We start from the raw sequence: 24,158 nt of genomic DNA, 5'->3' as shown, positions 1-24,158 counted from the left end.
TTGACCTCCTTTTATTTAAAATAAAATTAAATCTTTTATTAAAGTAGTTTTTTGTATTTCTTGTAGCTCTTTTTTGTTTTGATCATTATCAAGGTTACAATTGTGCTCTCTGGTGCTTACAAAAACTAACATTACTTCAAGAATAACTTATTACCACTGCTAAAGAAGTGCCTGTATATTTTACTACTTTGCTCTCACCATCAACAAATGATGTTTTAATGTCTGACATCTTTTAAAATGGTTCATAAAGAATTCTATATTTGTTCTCAACCCAACTGTACTTTTAGCAATTTATAAGAATACTTTCTCTCTTTGAAAATTTAGACAGATTCATTCCTAGTTATGTTGAGATTCCTTAACATATTCCACATTCTCTATTCTCATCTTATTGTGACATTGTTATCCATTTTCATCTAATGATGCAAGCAACAGATTTTTGTTTATTACAGCTTTGATGTATGCAATACGCCATTGTTTTAGTTCTGGAACGTACCAACTACTTATGGAAATCCATGTTTTAGATAAATTTTTACAGATAAATTGAAATCATCGTTATTTACCATTAGCTTTTCTCTGCTGTTATGGGACAGACAAAGTTTGTTAAAGTAGATTTTTCAACAGTGTGAGGTCCTTCTTGTTGTCAATCCTTTCCTGTTTCCAAACAAGGTAATACTTCCCATGTCCAGGCATGTTATCCATGGAAGACTGGAAACAAATGACATAGCTTGTATGATGTTAATGATGCTCGTTTATAATCACAATTTCAAGACAAAGATGTACACACACACACACACACACACACACACACGACCAGTTTCTGTCTACTAAATCCGCTGACAAGGCTTTGGTCAACCCAGTGCCATAGTAAAAGACACTTGCCCAAGGTTCATTGCAGTGGCATGGTAGCAAATTTAACCACACATTCAGGCCTGCACTTGTAGGCTTTGGTTAGCCTGAAACTATAGTTGAAAATATTTGCCCAAGGTGCCACACAGTAGCACTGAACCTAAGACCACATAGTTGGCAAGTAAGCTTCTTAACTATACAGCCACACCTGCACCTTTTAGAAGTCAGCTAATGTTGATATATTGTCAGTCTGCCAAGTATGTCACTGCACTTCTTGTATACTTTATTGATTTCATTGTTTTTTCGACACAAATAGTGGTTCCGTTTAAACCTTCAACATCTGTAGTTGCTCCGTATGGTCAGATCTATCATGTATTTCTATCACCATATTTGTTTGTTTGTATTTACAGTTGTTTCTCTCATAGAATTTAAATTTCTACTTGTCTTTGTGAGGTTTGACAACCATTTTAAAAATAAGCTTGTACCATTTTTTTTATGCAGTGGTTCCAAATAATGGCAAATCTCTTTGCATAAAACAGGAAGCAAATTTTAGAAGTTGTTGTTGCACTGGCAACATGGAAGTGGGGGAAACAACTCAGTGTTAGTTGCCAAGCTTTCTATGTAGCTCTCTGTGAGAGAAAAGGTGTAAAAGATGTTTGTAACTGACTGGGAGCAATCTTGAAATGAGACCAAGGAGAACCATGAGTTTTGTTGAAGCTCCAGTATACAACCCTTCCATTTAGACCCATTGAAAATTACAACACTTTGTCTCTATTCAAATGATTAATAATTGAATCTTTGAATATATCCTAATCACTTAACATTTGTTTTCCATGCTGGCATGGGTTGGACAGTTTGACAGGAGCTGGGAAACCAGAGGAGTGCATAGAACTCTGTTGTCTGCTTTGGTTTGGTTTCTACTGCTGGATGCTCTTCCTAATGCCAATCACTTTACAGTGTATACTGGATGCCTTTTTTTATGTTGCACCAGCACCAGTGAGGTCGCCAAATAACTTGCAAGACAAGGCCCCACAACTGAGGAGTGGGCAGTAATATTGAAGGTATTAAAAACATATAGTTTGCTTCTTTAGTTGCTTTGTTGTTTCCAAGTTTTGTCTCAAGTTGAGGTGTCTACCATTTCAGAAGAGAAGGTTGTTTGTTTGGTATAAGTGTATCTGACCTTTATTCATAGTTTTAGAAACAAATCTCTTTGCACCTAAACTGTTGAACTTCACCCCCCCCCCCCCGGAAAAGTGTTTTTGATTTGGGTCAGTTTAGAACAAATAACATTTTTGTTTGAATTGTTGGAAATATGTTATCAGAAACATATAAGGTATATTTTTTAATACACAGCTCATAGATACAGTGGTGTTGGGGAGAACGGTAATCAATATTGTCATAAATATATAAATATATTGCAACTTGGAAACATACTTGAATATAAAATGTGATTGGTTTGTAGCTGATTGTCAATGAATCAACACTTCCTGTACAATATATTGATTGACACACCAAATAATACTTGAAAACAGACCACAAGTGTCTGCAGTGAACTGTGGTGCAACTTCATAGCTTTCTATTCTGTTTTTCTTTGCTAAGTGACCTAATCACAACATCTGCATAATATTACATAATGACCAGTGTTCAAAGCAGAAGTAGTTTAAAATAAGTTTTCTCTGATTGTCAACAAGGAAATTACTTTTACGCTTGAAGGATAACTGTATGATATACATATTTAGAAGTGGATTACTTTGACCATTAGACCTGAGCAGTAAAAAAGAGTTGCAAAGGCTGAGACGTAATTTGATCATCTTGTTGTTGGAGCTTTTGATCTGCAGGTCTAGATTGAACTCAAATGAACTGAATAAGTTGCTGGTAAAGAGCAGCTTTAGAAAGACCAGAATATTGGACATAATATGAGATGTAAAGGAGGATTGATGAGAAGTGTTCTGGATTGATAGAAGATGGCTACAGTGGTAGAGTTAACAAAAAGGCTATTTCTGACAATTGATTTGAAGGTTTGGTTTAACAACTTTTTTCTTTTTTTGGCATAGTAATAAAAACAATAGAGGTGACTCTTGTTGCACCTTGACTGACAAATTTATTGTAGTTAAACACAGGTGGGGAGAGGATTTCCAGAGGGCTGTGGCTCTGCGGAGAATCATTAGGAAAGGTTGTTTAGCATGGTATTTGTGAAGGTGAGCGGCAGAAAAGTTAATAAGAGGAGAGGTAGATATATTGGGCTGCATATAGCTTACTAGTTTCAAAAAGTAGTTGCTAATGCAGGTGAGGTAGAATGGGATAGCAAGGACTACATTATGCACTGTACATTTGCTTTAAGGCTATATGGTGGGATTTAAGGAATCTTTTACTCTTACAGGTTTATGTGACTCCATATTCTCTCTTATTGATTCAGATTTTTTTATATGTTGCAGCTGCTACTTTCTTATGTATGTTTCACAAAATTCTTAAGTGAGTCGCACTTTGTACAGTATGAGCACCTAGCCTTTGGGATGCTGTTTTCGTTATGTTGTGTATGATTGCCATTCAGTATCATTAGAGATTGTAAAATTTAACATTTGAAAGGAATCAAAGCTTTATTTGTATTTTGTTCGTGATTTGTATCATTGTTCTTTGTTTCATGTATTGCTATATCTCACTGTGACATCTAAATGACCTGTCAATATTGACGCATACCCTTAGCCTAACTAATAAATATGAGAAGAATGTAGGCATTTGTAAATGGCAAATATTTTTCACCTCATCTCATCTAAAATAAATGAATATTTAAATTGTGTACCGTAAATCCTTGAGTATAATCCGCATTTTTTCCCCAAAATTTAAAGGTCAAAATCTGTAGTGCGTATTATACATGAGGTTTAAAATGAAAATTATTTTCTAAGCAATGTTCGAGTTTCTATTTGCTGTCCGGCAATGTTTATTCAGACGCATTTTGTGATGTCGGGCACGAAAATACCTTAAGCTAAGCGTGAAAGCAATGAAGTCATAAAAGAATCATCCATAACTTGCAGTAAGCAACATTTATTAAACATTGCACAAAAATGCTACACGTTTGCATTATGTTATATATACAATAATAATAAAGGATGTTACCGTATACATTTTTACAAACCAAGGACGTTATATAGACCTCTTTGACTCAAGTTAGAGAAGGGGTGCGTATTATATACAAGGTTTAGGTTTTTCAGAGGTACGGCCCCCTAAAAATCCCCTGCGTATTATACTCAAGTGCGGACTATGCTTGAGGATTTACGGTGTGTGTGTGTATATATATATATATATATAATATATATATATATATATATATATATATCATATTTATTTGTGTATAAGTTGCACTCAAGTTTTTTGGGTTTTGTTTTCTCCAATTAAAATCAAGTTTGGAATAGTGCAACTATACACGAGTCAATGGTGTTTGTGTGTGTGTGTGTGTGTGTGAGAGAGAGATACAGTTAATTATTCCATTTTACTAGTCTTACTACTTTTAGTACAATTGGTCTTTCACTACCCTTTGTTCAATGCTTCTAGTTTTGCCTTTTCCTTGTCTACTATCACATTATATTGGTATTAATATATATATATAATTTTTTTTTTGCTTTTAGGTCTGATATAGGTTGGCTTTTATTTTTAGCAAAATGAATTCATATGAATCTATTCCATTATTTTGTGTCCATGATCAAATTAATATTTCTCAGAGATAAGATTTTTCTAACATTGTACATGCAGTTTGAAAATGAATATTTTAAAGTTTCTTTATGTACACACATGGACAAGAAATTTTCAAAATTCAACTATATTGTGGGGCAATGAAGTAATAATCAAAAAGCATGAAGGTTGTGAAAACTGAGTTACCATAGGATAGGATTCTGAATTACCAAATAGTGACTCTTGTGCTGGTGGGACGCAATAAGCACCATTCATGCGTGGGTTGTTGCTAGTGCCACCTGACTGGCTCCCCGTGCCACCAGCACGTAAAAAGCACCATCCGAACATAGCCAATGCCAGTGCTGCCTGACTGGCACCTGTGTTAGTGGCACATAAACAGCATCCACTACACTCTTGAAGTGGTTGGCATTAGAAAGGGAATCCAGCTGTAGAAACATTGCTGGATCAGATTGGAGCCGGGTGCAGTATGGAAAGTGGACGTTAAACGATGACGATGTTTGTGTGTCTTGCCAGTCCCCAGTCAAACCATCCAACCCATGCCAGCATGGAAAACAGATGTTAAACGATGATGATGTTAGAACAATGACCCAATGGAGGGTAACAGAGAATTAGTGCAGGTGGCACGTAAAAAGCACCATTTGAGTGTAGCCATTGCCAGTACTGCCAGACTGGCCCTTGTGCCGGTGGAATGTAAAAGCACCCACTACACTCTTGGAGTGGTTGGTGTTAGGAAGGGCATCCAGCTGTAGAAATTCTGCCAGATCAAGATTGGAGCCTGGTGCAGCCATCTGGTTTGCCGGTCCTCAGTCAAATCGTCCAACCCATGCTAACATTGGAAAGCAGACATTAAATGATGATGATGATGATATTACTAGTAAATAAATAGATTGATTTAATTCTAATTTCTGTTTAAAATTATCTCAATTAACCCTCCTTATATAAAAACATGTGATGTATTTAATAGCATATAAATGCATTTTTGTTTTCCCCCAAAAAATGTCTGAAAAAAATCACTCCAGGTCCTATATGTAAAGTTAGGCTTTCAACTAAATATTACATTTTAATGCAATAAAAAACTTTTTCCTTGAATATACTCTGTTGAATTGGAGGGTATCTGATGTGTCTATGCATCTTTTATGCCATCAAATACGGTAGTTAAAACCTTTGACACTGTTACCAATACTAGGTCTTACAATTTCTCAAGGTGATCTCACATTTAAAATTGCATTCCAAGGCTGTATGGTACGAATTTTGCTTTCCAACCACGTGGTAGGTTCAGTCCCACTGCATGGCACTTTGGCTAAGCATCTTCTGCTACCAAACCCAACTAAATCCTTGTGAGCAGATTTGGTAGACAGAAACTGAAAGAAGCCCACTATGTGTGGTGTGTGTGTGTGTGTGTGTGTGTGTCTTTTTCTGTTTGTTCCCCATCACTGCTCGACAGCTTGTATTGGTGTGTTTACAGCTCTTAACTTAGCAGTTCAGCAAAAAAGACTAATAGAATAAGTACCAGGCTTAAAAAAAAAGAAGAGTACTGGAGTTGATTCGTTCAACTATAATTCATCAAAGCAGTGCTCCAGTATGACCACAATCTAATGACTGGAACAAGTAAGAGATAGAAAATAAACACTAGAATTTTGTTTTTCAGTTTCAAACCTTTATATAATGTTTATAGAATTTCATTTTCTTTTTTTCTTAAAGATAAAATGTTACCATTGAAACAGGTGCAATACTTGAATAGTGAGTTACTTAGTAGTTGACCTTTAAACTTTCTTCGTGTCTTAATTTATATTAGATAGATTGGTTTGTTTTTTCCTATGAGGCTTATTCATATTTCTCTGCCAAATTGCTTAAGATTTCCATTTGTATTCATGTTTAAAAGAGGACTGACACCTCAAAGCATTTGTTGATGGTGGTGGTCATAGTAGAGTTATCTAGTGAAGGTTACAGCTATAAGAAAATCTCAGTGTAATGTACCATTTGGCATTATGAAACTAAAGCTGTTAATTCATTCAAATTTCAAAGTATAAATTTAAAGAGAGAGAAAAAAAAATAGAAAACTGTAATCATAACACTGAAAGTAATAAACAAGATTTTGCTATCACTTTGTCTGAAAATAGTTTCATTCATGCATTCTTCTCAAATATCATTCATTAAGGATATCATATGGCTGCTTAGATTATAAGTACATTTCACTTTGGTATAAAGCCAATTTATCCTCATCTTCTCTATGATCATTGACACAGATAGCAAACATTTTAAAGATCCAAATGTGCAGAGGAGGTTTTTCTATCTTTTTTTTTTGCCCCCAATATGGCCCGAGCCAACTGACTGGCATCAATAAAATAGTATACCACTGATGTAAAATGCTTTCTACATTGAAAAACTATTTTGATATTGTTTGAAATGTCTGGCTTAAGAATGGTAGACCCATTCTTAATCCAGACTTTGCAAACAATATCACAATGGCATCAGAATCCTTGTAATGTCTCCTGAACTGAGTGTCAAATTAAGTACTACAAAAAAGTATTTCAATAAAAAGCTTTTCATTATCATCATCATTGTTTTAATGTCCATTTTTCAATGCTGGCATGGATCAGACAAAGTTTGAAGCAGATTTTCTACAGTTGGATGCCCTGCTTGTCGCCAACTCTCACCTGTTCCCAAGCAAGCTAATGCTTTCCCATGGCCAGACATGTTTTAGCAGAGTATTGGAAATGACACTTCTTTATGACAGAGATGTTCATTTACAATTATGTGATGTCAACACAAGGAGATACAAACATACACACACACACACACACACACACACACACACATATATATATATATATATATACAACAGGTTTCTTTGAGGCTTTAGTTGGTCCAGGGCTGTAATAGATGACAGTTGCCCGATATGCCATTCAGTAATAGAAATAAATTCTGGAGCAGTGGTTCTCAACTATTTAAATATCCAGACGAGATCCAAACCTGGATTGTTTTTTTTTAGGGGTTCACACAAAAAAAGTACACAGGTCAGTTGGCATGTAAAATGCACCTTTCAAACATTGGCCCTTATGGAGGCAATGACAAATGACCAAGAACTTTGGCAATATACTGTGTTTGAGAAGAAGACCCATCAAGCCAAGTGAAATCGTAGTCATGCAACTGGCACTTGTGCTGGTGGCATGTAAAAACACCCATTACAATTGGAGTGGTTGGTATTAGAAAGGGCATCGAGCCATAGAAACCATGCCAAATCAGGCTGGAGTCTGGTGCAGCTCCTCAGTTTACCACCCCTGGTCAAACTGTCCAACCCATGCCAGCATGGACAATGGACATTAAATGATAATGATGGGAATGAAAACTGTTGGGGCCCACTAGAAGGATACTTGAGGGTTGCATGCGACCCTGGGAGCCCCAGTTGGGTACTGCTATCCTCGAGTATCAAAACGGCTTATATCTGGACAAAAATGTCAGCAAGTGAACATTTCTTTAGAGTTTGAGTCATCTGTAGGGAATGTCTTTTTTCCAACAAATACTTAACACTAGGCAAAATACCTAAAACTAGAGATGAAACTGATAGCATTTAAGAAAGGTGACACATAACACAGGTTTATTATAGATAGTAAAAATTGGAAATCAATATAACTACTCGTAGTTTTTGCTGGCAAAATTGTCCATAAAATTTATTTGCCCCACTTTTTCCTTTTTTCCTCATTTTGAGATAAAAGGCATGGCCTGACATGTTAGACACATTTCACAGCAATCTGTGCTTATCTTAAGTGATCCTTAGCAAACAATACTGCATTTGATAAGGTGCACCTATATTAAAAAAAAACAACAAACTCCCCCAAAGCCTGTTTTCAGTTTCTAAACAAAGCTCAAGGTTTGTGTTACAGGTAAGTTGCAGTTGAAAGAAGAGCTTGCTGTCAAATGCAGTATTTGTTTACAGTAAAATAGATAAAAATATAAACAAAACATTACCTTTTCTCAGTTATCCTGTTGTAAATTTTAAGTGTCATTGGTCAATTTATTGATTGCATATAACTGTTGATGTTACCATAGTGATATCAATAGTTACAAGTAAATTTTAAAAAAAAAATTTTATTTACAGTCACCACTTTAAAAACAAAACAATAAACATCGTTATATTTCTTTACTGACTAACCACATGGATCATAACAGCATGTAGGTGTGTCTTGGCAATTGTAAGTCAATCAAAACCTACCTTTTTTGTTGCCAGTCAAACCAGTTAATGGACCAGAGGAAGCCAACTAAATATATGCAGCGAGATTTTTTGGAGGAAAAAAACAAAAAGGGAAATATCAATAACAACTTCATTTTAATTTCTTAGAAGAAAAATAAGCAATTACTTGGAAAGTTAATCAATCCTTTATGACTAGTATGAAGCAGGTATCAGTCTGTTATTCTCAAATTATGGACAGTCTGGAAGGAAAATGTCTGATCTAGATACAACACAGTCTGAAATATTTCAGGTTTAATATTTTTACCCATTCACTTAACATCATATTTTCTGACTTCTTTTGTAAATATAAAGTTGCTATTTCTCTAATTAAAATACTTCATTCATTTGCAGAAAGAACGAGATCTTGAACTTGCAGCTCGCATCGGTCAAACCCTTCTTGAGAAGAACAAAGAGTTATCAGACAAAGCTGACCACTTAGAAGACCAATTATCTGCTGCTAATGACAAAGTAAGTCGTTTCTTTTTTCTTTTAAATCAATTTTCATTTGTGTTTTCTTCTCTGTGTTAACCATTATTAGGGTGTCTAAGATATTAGAAAATTACAAGATGTTATATCTTATACTCTGTGTGTGATTGTGTGAAGGCCATAGGGAAATTAAATACCACTGCTGTTCCTACCCTTGAAAGCTCCCTCTGGACAGGACAGGGTGCCAGCTTGTAGCAAAGTTAATTCCAGCTGCTCCTGCTGCCCTTCATTTTCAGATAAGTGAATTGGAGTGTTGTGAAATGAAATGTCTTGCTCAAGAACACAATGCACAGTTAAATCAATAAATTAAATGCATGATCTTACAAATTCAAACCCAACACTCTGGCTACTAGGCCACATAACTTCACTTCAATATTTTATATATATATAAATTAGAGAAGAACCACTATGTAGCAATTCAACAATGATATAATTAAATCATAATATATAGAAAAAAATTAAATATACGATAAAGCATATACCTGTAATTAAGTAAAGTACAAATTAATAAATAGTATATAATAAGTAAAAAGACTAATTATATACTAATTATTTATTACTAATTATATACTATTTATTTTTTACTAATTATATACTATTTATTTATTATTTTGTACTTTACTTAATTATAGGTATGTTTTATCGTATCTTTAATTTTTTTCTATATGGTATGATTTAATTATATCATTGTTGAATTGCTATGTGGTGGTTCTTCTCTAATTTATATACATATATTATATATTGTGAAATTTGATTTAGTATTACTAAATTGAATTTTTTCCTGTAAGTTTGGAATCATATTCTCTAATATTATTATTATATATATATATATAATATATATATATATATATATATATATATATATATATATGTATACTAGCAGTTTTAAACAATCCTCTTATGTATCCAACTTAGCATAGGTAGCTTCTTAGAACCCCGACTATTGCATTATTAGCCTTGAATGATCCTCTTGTATAGATTCCTTTATGCACGAAGTACCTTTACGAGAGGATCTCTCAAGGCTAATAACACAGTATTTGGTGTTCTGACAGAGCATCCATATCAATACCATTTGGTATTGATACTGCTTCTGTCACCTATAATTAATCCCTTTATGTTTCCCTATGTAAATATCTGTATTATATTAGACTTTTTATTGATTTTTAATATTCCTGTAAACTTCCCAAATGATTTTTATTTCTTCACCCAAATAATGTTGGATAAAATTCCCTTTATACTACAAGTTTAAACTATTTTTTTTTACTTCTTAATTGTTGTATATTGACATAATGAACTTTTTGCTTTTCAAAATGTGTTGAGCCTTTTTTTGCGTTTATTGAGGAAAGCATTTTTGTGAAAATTAAATTGATATTTACAGAAATTAATTAATTACTGGGTGCAGATGTGGTTGTATGGTTAAGGAACTCTCATTGCGACCTTATTTAGCTGGGATTCAGTCTCACTGCACAGCGCCTTGAGCAAGTATCTTCTGCTAAATCTTTAGGTGGACTTTGTGAGTGAATTTGGTAGATACAAACTGTGGAAGCCTGATGTATATATATTATATATATATATATATATATATATATATTATATATATATATATATATATATATATATATATATAAACATATATATATATGTGTGTGTGTGTTTATATGTGTGTGTTTATATATGTGTGTGTGTGTTTATATGTATGTATATGTATGTATATATATATATGTATGTATGTATATGTAAGTATGTGTATCTACATATATATATATGTATATATATGTGTGTATATATATGTGTGTGTATATATATATATGTGTGTGTGTGTGTATGGTAGGAGAGTTTCTATATGTCTTTGTTTATCTCTCCTACCATTTGACACTTGATGTTGGTTTGTTTATGTCCCTGTAACTTAACAGCTTAGAAAGAGAAAACAGTAAAATAAGTACCAGACAGGAAAAAATATTACTCATGCCTAAGCATGGTTGCAGTTCAATGACTGAAGCAAATAAAAGAAAGATTAAAAGACATTTTATGCTTTACAATGCTAAATTTCACAAGATTGTGTTACTGGGTTTAATTCTATTATATTTATACTAACAACAACAATAATAATAATATTTTTGTAATCTTTTCTGTTTCTTTTGCATTGTTTGGGGTGTGCTACAGGCAGCAGTTGACTCATAGAATTCAGTCACTGTAGGTTGTGATAGATTCAAAGTGTACATAATACCTATTCAACAATCTTTAAGAAATAAGTTGAATTAACTGTGAGATTTTTCTCTAATATAAAATTTAAATAAATTCAAGATTAAATGTTCACAGATTGAACAAAAGAGTAGGTGCTGAGAATATAGAAAGCTATGGAATAAAAAAAAAATGATTCTGTTCTGAATTGTAAGATGGTAAAAATGAATTATTGTATCATAGCTGTTATGTGGAAATAGACAGTAGTTATAGCAGGATGTTATGTATATTGACCTTCTAGCAACAGTACATTTTGAAGGTGAATTATTTTTGTTTATATTTGCTTTGGTGTGTATGTGTATGCACATGAAAAGCCTTTCCCTATGAGATTGCTCTTTCCCCAAATATTGTTTTATTTATTTATGTGTGTGTGTGTATATATATATATATATATATATATATATATATATATACACACACATATATATATATACATACACACACACACACACACATATATATATAATGCTATAAGACATCTGACCCAGAGTATGACATATTATCACTGGGAGTGGAAGTTCAGGTTATTAATAGTTTTTTGTTGGGTTTTTTCTCGAATGGTAATCAGTCAGACTTTTCAGTGTAGTAAACAAAGATCATTATTTAACATTTAACCATAAAACATTAATGAATAATTTATATTAAACTGAATCCTATATATTGTTAATACCTATTTTATTTTGTTACTAAAAGTAGTTATCTTAGTATTGGAAAATATACTTTGGAGGAGGGTAAATATTATCATAATATTATAATGTGCACTCATTAAATACATTTGTTTGTCTAATAATTAAATGTGTCCAACAATGGCTAAGATGAAATTAGTACATATTTCCTTGGCCATGGCACTGATGAACTTTTTGGTTTAGTATCCTCCGTTGAAATCTTTAATAGTGTCACTCAATTCTCATCCCTGTTGAGTTTCCTGTTCGTCATAAGACAATCCTTTTATACTAATAAATTTTCCTCAAACTGCTGCTCTCCAGAACTCACTACCATCATTTTGTTTTCCTCTTGTCTAGGATACTTTGTCCTTTAAGTTTTCTGCCAATTGACATCTTTTGAATTTGTAGGCCTTTTCATTTCCTCCTTTGTAATCACGCTTCAATGGCCTCTAGTCTTGTTTGGGACAAAAATCATATAAAAAGAGTGGTAACAGTCATACCTTACCCAGTGATCTTCACAATACAAAAATGAGAAACATCTACAATAGTAAATCAAAACCTCACAAGTTTACTGAGTTCACCTCCTACTTTTGATCCTCACCAACTTGTAATTATATAAAGATTAATATAAAGAGCTTATATAGTGAGTCTATGCCAACTACTTGTATTTTTGCCAAAGAATACACTTGTTTCACTGAAATATTTTTACTCTCTATTTGATGCTTGTGAAGCTAAAACTAATATTATTTGAATGTAAATTTGATTAACCCTTCTGATGCTAACCCACCCAAGATGCCCTTGGTCCTGATACAATCTTCTTATTTTATAAGATGATAGTGATGCTGTTGACATCGTTTTATTGGACTTTGCCAAAGCTTTTGACTCGGTAAACCACCGCCTATTACTTGTCAAGCTTCAAGCATATAGTTTCCATCCGGATATTATACGATGGGTTGGTGCCTTCCTCTCAGATCGCTCCTTCCAAGTCCAAGTTAATGGTTCGCGGTCCGACGTCTCCAGTGCGAGCAGTGGCGTGCCTCAAGGTTCAGTGCTTGGGCCCTTGTTGTTCTTAGTCTTCATAAATGACTTGCCCGACGACCTCACGCAACACACCCTTCTATTTGCCGACGATATCAAACTGGTCGCTCCTCGCGGTAATATAGAGGATCTTCATCGATGCCTCCACCAAATTTGAAAGTGGTCTAACGATTGGGACCTGTGTCTGAACGTGTCAAAGTGCTGTCATCTGCCTGTTGGCTCTACTCCTGCAACTCAACTTGATTTCGAGCCAGGTCGTCTGCTGCTGGAGAGGACCGATCAGGTAAAGGACCTGGGTATCTTGGTGGATTCCTCCTTTTCGCCTTCGGCCCAGTGCATCCATGCTGCCAACAAAGCACGCGGAATTCTGTTCTTGATTTGACGGTCATTCGGAATGCTCACAGCAGCCATATTCCTACCACTCTATGTCACGCTGGTGAGACCCATATTGGAGTATGGGATTCAAGCCTCTTCTCCTTATCTCCTCAAAGACATTCAGCATCTCGAAAGAGTCCAGAAGCTGGCTACCCGCATGGTTCATGGTCTCAAAAATTTGTCCTACAAAGAAAGGCTGAGGACGCTCGACCTTTATTCTCTTGAAAAACGCCGCCGCCGTGGTGATCTCATTCTCGCCCACAACATCATAAGCGGAAAGTGTAACCTCTCGAAAGAGCTGTTCTTCACTCCGGCTCCAGAGCGTTGGCTGCGGGGTCATTCCGAAAAGCTCTACCTGCGACGATTTCATCTCAATCGAAGGAGAGGAGCTTTCTCCGTCCAGGTTGCGGATCCGTGGAACAAGCTGCCAGACAAGATGGTGAAGATGCCGACGACCGCTTTGTTCAAAGCCTCCCTGGACCTCAAGTGGCCTGAACTCTTTACATGAACACCACCCTGTACTTAACTCCATGTCCCCCTACATGGCCTTGCTATTTGCTTTTGAGCCAAATTAACTAACTAACTAACTAAGATCTAAAATACATTCTTCCATAAAAATTTCAGGTTAATTTATGTCTCAAACAGCACCTTAAGAATAGCAAAGTTATTTTACTAAATTCTTCATTTTTAAAAGAATTGAAACCTAGGCTATGTATTTCAATAGTAGTAACAAACATTCAAGAGAGTTGGGCAGTAGAAGGTCTTCAGAGAAGAATAGTTACTTGGAACTGTTGAAATATAAGGCCTTGTATTTCAACAGTAATATAACAGAAATGTTAAAGCAATATTTCAATGTTATTACCCTTAACTATAATAGTAACTGTTGTTCTGTACTTACATATTCTCTCATATTTTACCCCATATATGTTTCTAGCCAGATATCTAATTTCCATTTTTCTATGTCAGTTTTCTGAAATGGCACGCCTTAAAACTGAAGTTTTCTGAATGGCACGCCTTAAATTTTTTTAGTACTGCATTTCATCTGATGATGAGCCATGCCTCACACCACCTGCCTATACATGATCTTATGTCAACAAGCATAAACATCTATCTCTCTTCTTATATATGCTTAAAGTTTATTGGTAAAAAAAAAACAAACTTTGTTTTCTTACCTTATCCAACCCTAATTAATCACACCTATTCTATAGTATGTTTAATATGTTTGGTACAAGATCTAACAAACTCTAACTTTGCCCCTCATATTCTATTGATATTTGTTTAATCAGTGGTGAAGGTTGCATTGTAAGAAGATACAAAACTGGACAAACTGGGTTTTGCAACCAGGAAGTGAATAGATCCACTTCTTTTCCATTATATAGTGACAAGTGCATTCATAGAACATTTTGTTTGTGTGTGTGCATGCATGTATGTATGTGTATGAGAGAGAGCGAGAGAGAGAGAGAGAGAGAGAGAGAGAGAGAACGAAGGCACTGACATGGCTGTGTAGTTAAGTTCAGTTCTCAACCACATGGTTTCAAGTTCAGTCCCACTGCCCAACACCTGGAGCAAGTCCCAAGTTGCTCAATGTCTTGTGAGTGAATTTAGTAGCTGGAAACCATATGAAGTCCATTGTGTGTGTGTGTGTCTTTGACAGAATGTAAACAGTCACAAAGGGTGAACTACAAATGGTAAAGTTTTGACAATTCCTTGTCAACAGATTACCCAATAACTTTGTACTTTTAAAGACATGTGGAATGAAAAAAAATCCCTTACTTGAAAATCAGGTATAGGTTAGTGACAGGAAGAGCATTTGACTGTGAAACAATGCCTCAGTAATAGATATCCATCTACCTTATACTAGCATGGAAAAATGAACACACACACACACACACCTAGCATATGTTAATTACAGGGAGTTTTCATGTACTTTGTATGTTCATTTTCCTTTACTTACACTGATGAGAGTTTCACTGATTTGAACATTTTTGTATTAAATAAGGTATTTTTATACATGAATATTCCACCTTCTTACTGACAGCCAACCATTCAATTTAGAAATGGTAATGACATCTGTTATCAGTCAAACACACTGAGGTAGACAAAGTCATGACCATATCTATTTCATGCATGTGTCACATTCCTAATTTAGTATTAAATCATGGTACAAAATATTTTTCCCTTCATAGTTTTAGATTTGCCACTTATATAAGTCATGCCCCTGGTTTTTACAGTTAAAATCAAGTATAGAATAGTGTGACTTACACATGAATAAATACAGTAATATGCCTTACCCATGTTCAAAGAATTGTGGTTGCATCGACACTTTGCCTCCTGCCCAGCTGTTCAGTTATATTTGTACACCTTTACTTCAGACAGTTTGCTTATATCATTCTTTGTTGACTCTTTTACAGGTTAGCCAATTAAAGCATGACCTTTCTATGAAAGATGAGTTGTTGCGATTCTATACACAAGATTTAGAAAATGCAGAGTCTGAATCAGATTCTAGTACACCGTAAGTATTCTTATTAATTATTTTTATCCTATATATGAAAGGAAAAGTCACATTGCTGACCCCTTTTACTTGGGTTTTGGTGTACCCCAGTCAGTTGGTGGCCCCTGACCCTGTATAAATTTCTATTGCATATACGTGTAGACACACACACACACACACACACAATGTGTTGGAGCAGCTGTAGGCTATTGAACTGAAAATAGTAAATATTTCCTGTTGACCAATGGTGGGATAAAATGTAAAACCAAAGCTGACTGGTAGGATTTGAACCCGGTCATTAATCAATGAAATTAATTCCTGCTCAGCATGTTACCTTCTGTGCCACCTTTACAGACCTGATAATAATCTCATTCTAAATTGTATTAAAATAATAGTAATAATAATAGTTTCAAATTTTGGCACAAGGCCAGTAATTTTGGAGATATGGAGTTAGTTGCATAATTATATATTTTATGATTTAAGGTTTATCTGTTTGCAATATTTCTGGAGTGAAGTTTAAGCAAAGATTCATATCATATATTTTAGAGGCTTAATAAAGTTTGTTAATTAGTTATCATTAGTTATGTTTATTGAACACCTTTGCAAGAAGCAAAGCTATTCTATAAATGCTTATCCAGTGCAGTATAGCAAGTGAACTTGCTTAGTATATTTACTAAATCAAGCTTGATAACTGCTTTACACACCTTCAAGTGTGACTATTTTTATTTTTAATACTTCTTTGTACATCTTTACTGACAAATCTCCAGAAGAAAAAAAAATGGAATAGAAAACGGTTTTTATGGCAAACAATTCACTGAGATGGAAGAAGTCCTAGATTGGCAAATGAAATATTGATTTCAAATTTTGGTACAAGGCCAGCAATTTCAAGGGAGGGGCTAAGTCAATTACATTGCCACCTGCTGCCCCTTGCTTAACTGGTACTTATTTTATTGATCCTGAAAGGATGAAAAGCAATGTTGATCGCGGCAGAATTTTGCCTGGCTCATGATTCTGCCAATTTGCAGCCTTTGGCAAATGAAACATTGAAAGAACATTTTGTTGAAGTGAAAATATTTACAGTAAGCTAGAATGTTCCTTTATATCAACCATATTGATTTATTCATTTGCAAAAAAAAAAAAAAATTCATAAATGACTTAATTTGTTTTGAATAAGTCATAGTCTTAAATGGATTAATATTTGGTTAGTTTTATTTAATCTTTTTGATATCAACCTAACTGAGAGCCTCACTGATTCTGTGATGCAAACTTTCTGTATTTAAATTATCTAAATTAAAAATTAAAACTTGCCATAAAAATTTCATGTCAAATTCTGTTCCAAACATCAACCTAATAATGAGAAAGCTAATTTACTAAATTCTTCATTATTTTCAAAATTAACTGCAATAAAGTGTATTTCAACAGAAGTATGAAAACAGAGTTAAAACATTTTTTCCTTTTAGTATTTGTAGAATTAATAATGAAGTTTTCAACAATTTCTTCTCTCTGCCAGTATAATGTACAGAGATAAGTTTTGAGAATAGAGGTTATAAGAAACAGAGAAAAGTTCAGCCATAGTCCATACCCAGTTTCCTGTTGATAAAGACAGAGTTAAAATTATAAAGACACTATGCAGAGATGTCAAGTTTCTCAACTCTAGCTACATATTATTAATGTCGTAACCTTGGACAAAGAAATATCTCACTTGCAACTGTGCAAGAACAATCTGTTTCCAGAATTTTAATGTAAATTCATAATCTTTTCCTTCTGGATCATTTAGAGTAAAATGTGCCCATGTTTTGGATTTTCTTTTCCCCTGTATTCAAGGTAGTTTTATCTACCTACCCACCACCATCCTGCACTTTCTTATTTATTTTGGATTATGAAATATAGAATTTCAAAAAAAAAAGAAAATTGTTTCATAAGACAGAAACCTTCATTTATCAGATTTTATAAGTGGTCTTCTGTTCTTGAGATTCACTTCAGCTGTCAGTTGCACTGTTTCGTTTCTGCACCAGCTATTTGGAATTATCTGCACAGAACAACTTGTTTTTCTAACCTTGTATTTCCTTAATGCTCTCTGTTGAATGTAAAATCTTGCTCTATCCCCTGCTTTCTGTAGGAACTCATTCTGTTACAGATACATTCTTGTGATTGTAGATAGTAACTAAAAAAGATAATAATAATAACCCTTTCTACTATAGGCATGAGGCCTGAAATTTGAGGGGATGTGATAATCGATTACATTGACCCTAGTGTTTCACTGGTACTTAATTTATCAACCCAAAAGGATGAAAGGCAAAGTCAACCTTGATGGGATTTGAACTCAGAATGTAGCAGTAGACAAAATACTGCTAGTATTTCGTCTGGCATGCTAACAATTCTGCCAGTTGCTGCTTTAATAATAATAATAATAATAATAATAATGATAATTCTTTCTTCTGGAAGCACATGGCCTCGAATTTGGAGGAAGGGATTAAGTCAATTACATCAATCCCAGTATGCAACTGGTACTTAATTTATCAACCCCGAATGCATGAAAGGCAAAGTCAACCTTGGTAGAATTTGAACTCAGAACGTAGCAGCAGGCTCAATACTGCTAAGCATTTCGCCCAGCGTGATAACAATTCTGCCAGCTCACCACGTTAATAATAATAATAATAATAATAATAATAATAATAATAATAAATAATGCTTTTAAATTGTGGCACAAGGCCAGCAAGTTTGGGTGAGAGGGTAAGTCAATTATATCGACTCCAGTGTTCGGCTGGCACTTCTTTTATCAGCCCTAAAAGGATGAGAGGCAAAGTTGCTCTCAATGATAAATGGTAATAAACAGGTCAGAGTTGCAAGAATAGGAGTGTACATAACATACATAAGATTGGTGAATAAATAAATAATGTTTGTTTCTTTTATGATGGGGGTATGATTAGAAAAAATTCCAATAAGCTGATTAGGAATCTTTATCAGTTGTTAAACTGGTAGGTGATCACAACCCATGTAACTACTTGATATATGAAAAACTGCTGGAATTTTCTATGATAATTTACCTTCTGTTTTAGCATTTTCTCATTGGCTGTGTGCTATCTATGATAGCACAGCTAATGAGAAATAGATTATGTAGGGAGATAAGGATCTTATGTAAATCCTATATTTTTATAGTCTTCTGTAGTCATTCTTGTTTGACAATTCTCAGTGCATGACTCAGCCAGTGCCCTTGAAATAGGGTTTCACTGTTGGGTTTCACTATTACTTGGAGTATCTTCTGGCAAAAGCAGGTCTTCGATGTAGCCAGGGCTACATCTCAAAGATTAGCACTTCTCTTTAGGGCCAGAAGATACTTAAACTCCAAACAATTATTGATATTCTACAAAACTCAGTTGAGGTCCAGAATGGAGTATTTCTCTCACAAGTGGGACAGTGCTACTGCTGTGGATTCCCACACACATCTTAGACCATGTCCAGAAAAGGCCACCTGACTGATTGGCATAAAAGTTACTTACAGACATGCTCCAGCCCCTTGTCTAAAGGTGCTCTATTTCTTCCCACTCTGACTTTTCTATATCTGCTATAATGGCATTTCTCTATTCCTTGGAGCTGGCTGGGTTCATGCCACCTATAATCAGGTGTTCCCATGCTATTCGTCTCTCCTTTGCTCATCACCCTTTTTATATCACTTCTCCTACCATGCCACATGCTAATCATTACAAGCTGCCCTTCCTTCTGATAATGTAGGCCCTCTGGGATTTTCTGAATGTCCCTATCAGATGTCTTACAAAAGTTCAAGAAAAATATTAATTTCACCATTCAAGAAGAATATCAATTCCACTATTCTGGGGGAAGCATGTAGAAGCTGTGAGCACTGCCTCTTCTCCAGAACCAACAAGTAAAAAAGATGTGAGGTAGGACTGCCCATTAGAGGTCCCTGGAGTCTTAGGTTTATAAAACTATGTTTTATTAGTGGTGGCAATGTCTGTAAACTGTATTTTCTCAATTTAATTTAATAATTGAGGTCAAATAAGGTTTTCAGTTTCTAGAAAAGTTACCAAAACCCTTAAGAAGCCAAAAGGGGTTCTCACAGAGATATGAAAAATATATTGGGACCCACAGTTTTGTGTGTATCTGTCTCCATTGTGCCGCAGTGTTGTCTTGACAGTATTTTTCTACCTTTTTCATTACCTTTTCGTTTTTTAGAACACAGCAACAGCCATCCTCATCTGGAGCCGACAGCAGGTACAGCACCCATTCACATAGTTTTCCTTTGCTAGAGACAGCTTCAGTAACTTATAAGATGGCTGCTACCAATTAAGGAGACAGCATCAATGCTTCTCTGACTTTGCCTATTTTGATGATCCTAATATGTACTAGTATTTCCCTATTTACACTGACCTAGGCAATCTCAAAAATACAGAGTATTTTACTTGTGTTTATAACATCTCATTGTACTTAACATACTTTTTTTCCCCTAACTAAAGCCTCATCTTCATCTATCATTGTCTTTTCAAGTTGTGTATCATAACAGTTCTTTACTCATAACTTCATTGTACATTAACAATATGTCTTCCCTTTCTACCTAGTTAAACTTTTATGGGTTTGTATCTCACCTTAGTATGCACTCCCTCGTGCGTATATATATTCAATTGATTTGTGTTTAATCATACTAATTATCCATTTAATCAACTACCTAATATCTAACATTCAGAAACAACTTCCAAAAACATTAAATTCAAATTGGTATGAGAAATCTAAAATAGAGGCAGAAGTGAAAATAGAAAACAAAAGATAGAAGATGTATCACAATATATATCTTAATATACATGTTGTGCATCAAGACATTTTATAATTAACATCATTATTTCTCTCTATCTCACAGTATGACCTATAAATATATCATTCACCATTGATGTTCAACTAGAATTTTTTTTTGTCTGTGTCCTTAGAATTACATTAAGCAACCAAAAAGCTTAATTTTGTGCCAGTGTATCCAAAGGTGATGGAACAGTCCTGATAAGAACTCTGAATGTTAGAAAAGTTAATGCTATCCGCACAGATCAACATGCTTGACACAAAAATGCAGATAGGGTATATCTGGAGTGCTGGGTCTGTGAGTTGTTCCTAAATAGTTTTCTATGTGCCATGGGTCTGTTTGAGCAGGTCTTACATAGGCTATATAACAAATAGTATTGCTCAAAACTAAGATACCATCTTTATATCTTTATGCTGTGTGAAGCATCCTTAGACTCTTTGAACTACTGTTTAACATTAAATATCATTAATATTATTAATAAAAAATGGTAGTAAAAAAGCCTTACTATGTTTGGCTTCATCTTATATTCTGAATCCTACCTGAATGAACTTCAGCTTTTTCCTGGAACCAGTAAGTACTAATTATACACTCATGTTAATGTAACCAGTTGTGCCCCGTCCCTCCTAATTATTGGCCTAGTATTCCTCAAAAGAAAATCATTATTATTCATATTTTTACATTTATTTTTCCACATCATGTGTTGGGTATTTAGAACCTAGAAATATCTTATCTTCAAACAACAAGAAACAATTAGAAAAGGTCAGCTAAAAAGGAAAATGAAGTTAATAAGCATCACATAGTATTTATCTTGGATTTATGCAGATTTTCCTTAATGTTATCTATCTCTTTGTTTCTGCTGTATTTATAAACTTAGGATACAATTTATAATCTTGTACTCTGACAAAATAAATATAAGGTCATGTCAAATACATTTCTTCAAAGATTTTAGAAGAACTTTTACAGATTAGTTTTCTTTGACGATTTCTTCATGCAAGGCATTGCTTTTAATCCCCTAGCAATAGAAACCTTTTTTTAGGTTAGGCCTTAGAAAAAATTAAATTTTTTTTTATAGTTTTGTTTGTTTGTTATTTCTGCTATTATTGTCTATATATGTAATGCTTTAGCTATGGAATAAAATTAGGCATAATCTAGTGTATACATTTCATTTATGTGATTCATAAGGCAGTTGACTGATGAATATTTTTAATCACAGCTCAGTGAGGTGACTGTGGGTTCAAGTCCAGCCATATGCACTTCTTGGTTTGAGACCAAGAATGTAGTAGAATGTATTAAGATCTCTTAGTTTTGCCAATATAGCCATACAATAGCAAAATAATGTCACAGATAATGTCTGCTGCCTGCTTTTTTATTCCATAGTTAAATTTTTTTCTTTTTTTTTTACTTTATGTAAAGATTATAACAACTCTCAAGGTAGAAGTGGCAAGAAGTTCATAACAAACAATATAGTTTTCAAAGGCATTTGCTCCAAAGACTGCATCTTCAGTACTAACTATGTGAGCTTGACACTCTCTTAAGAATGAAACACCTATGAAAAGATACCATTTCAAAAGAAATTTTGTATTTCATGATTCTAACAATCTTATACTTTTCAAAATAACTACAGAACTTCTGTGGGTTCTGTTAATGACTATAATATTTACAGGATGAATGTCAAACTAACACATTTAATTTGGGGTTTTTTCTTTCTTTTTTTTTTTCTTTAACATTCAATTGAAAATACTAATATTATCATGATTATCTACTGGTATAGTTCTAATTTTTTAAAATACAAATTTTATATCCTCTCATTTTATTTTCTCTCTGAAGGGTGAAATCATTTAATCTGTCCAGTATCAATGTCGATAGCCTAAAGAAAAAAGTTCGGCTCCTTGAGGATGACAACTTGCAGCTGCGACTCGAGGTAAGCACTGTGTCAGAGATGTGTGGATAAGTTCTTGTATGTACCTTTAATAAACATACATTCACCTTTGTTGTGTATAAGTGCAGGTGTGGCTGTGTGGCTAAGAAGCTCACTCTGCAAGCGTGTGGTTTTGGGCTCAGTCCACTGCGTGGCACTTCAGGCAAATGTCTTCTATTATAGCCCTGATCGGACCAGTGCCTTGTCAGTAAATTTGGTACACAGAAACTATGTGGAAGCACATCATATATATGCGCGTGTGTCTGTGTGTCAGTGTTTGTTCCTTTAATAACCAGTGTTGTTTGTTTAGGTCCCCCATAACTTAGCAATTCAACAAAGGACACTGATAGAATAACTACCAGATTTAAAAAGGGAAGAAGTACTAAGTTTGATTTGTTTGCCTAAACCCTTCAAAGCAGTGCCCCAGCATGACTGCAATCCAATGACTGAAACCAGTAAAAGATAAATAGATCCTATCATTAAACCATGGAATTCTGTCTGCAATGTGAATCCAGCAACAGCTCAGCTAGCTTTGACTTTTCGTTGTCGGTTCTTTAGAAGTATTTGCTCATCTCCATTCTTCAGAGAGAGCAAGCAGCTTACAAAGAATGCAGACACTAGTTTTACTCATTTACATAGCAGTACATCTATTAGAAATTGTATTAATAACTTTGTGTCTATGTAGTTAGAAGCTTGCTTCCCAACCATATGATCTTGGTTTCACTCCCACTGCTTGGCATCTTGGGAAAGTGTCTTCTACTATAGCCCTGGGTCAACCAAAGCCATGAGTGGATTTGATAGATGGAAACTGTAAGAAACCTGGTTTGTGTGTGTGTACCATTGTCTAGATATTATATGATGGTTGTAAATGAGCATTATCATCATGTAAGCTGTTTCCAGTGTTGTGTGAAAAACATGTCTACCTTTGGGAAAATATCACATTACTTGGAGACTGGTGAAGATAGGCAACAGGAAGGGCATCTGGCTGTATTGCCTTGACAAATTCTGTTTAACCTATGCAAGCATGGAAAAGTGGGCATTAAATGGTAATTATCATCATTATCATTTAATGTTTGTTTTCCATGCTGGCATTGGTTAGACAGTCTGACAGGAGCTGGCCAGGCAGAAGACTGCACCAGGCTCCACTGTCTCTCTTGGAAAGGTTTTTACAGCTGGATGCTCTTCTGAACACTAACCACCTTACAGAAGTGGACTGAGTGGATTTTACATGATGTTAATAATTAAATATTATATTAATTGAATATTAATGAGTATGTCTGTTAATAACTTAATAGTAATAACTACGTGAATTTGTTGACAATTTTATGTCAGTATTTTACAAACTACTTTTAGTTATTCATATCAATCTAATCTGT

At 34.4% G+C, this 24,158-nt stretch overlaps 1 protein-coding gene across 15 annotated transcripts in view; it reads left to right on the top strand.

Moving 5' to 3' along the window:
* Nucleotides 1-24,158, top strand: part of LOC115214989 (trafficking kinesin-binding protein 1) — a 257,960-nt gene that overhangs the window by 190,570 nt on the left and 43,232 nt on the right. For 13 of the 15 annotated variants that reach the window (XM_029784096.2, XM_036505233.1, XM_036505229.1 and 10 more), the window contains 4 exons: nucleotides 9,116-9,232; nucleotides 15,981-16,081; nucleotides 20,252-20,290; nucleotides 22,692-22,785. In XM_029784096.2, coding sequence (XP_029639956.1) covers nucleotides 9,116-9,232; nucleotides 15,981-16,081; nucleotides 20,252-20,290; nucleotides 22,692-22,785 — 351 coding nt within the window. Of the gene's footprint in view, nucleotides 1-8,691; nucleotides 9,015-9,115; nucleotides 9,233-15,980; nucleotides 16,082-20,251; nucleotides 20,291-22,691; nucleotides 22,786-24,158 lie in introns of those variants that run through there. The other 2 variants (XM_036505236.1, XM_036505230.1) reach the window with 2 other exon arrangements.

Source organism: Octopus sinensis, linkage group LG8, assembly GCF_006345805.1.
Source record: "Octopus sinensis linkage group LG8, ASM634580v1, whole genome shotgun sequence".
Taxonomy (NCBI): domain Eukaryota; kingdom Metazoa; phylum Mollusca; class Cephalopoda; order Octopoda; family Octopodidae; genus Octopus; species Octopus sinensis.
Note: the sequence above shows the minus strand (reverse complement) of the source record. Positions and strands in the feature narration are given on the sequence as shown.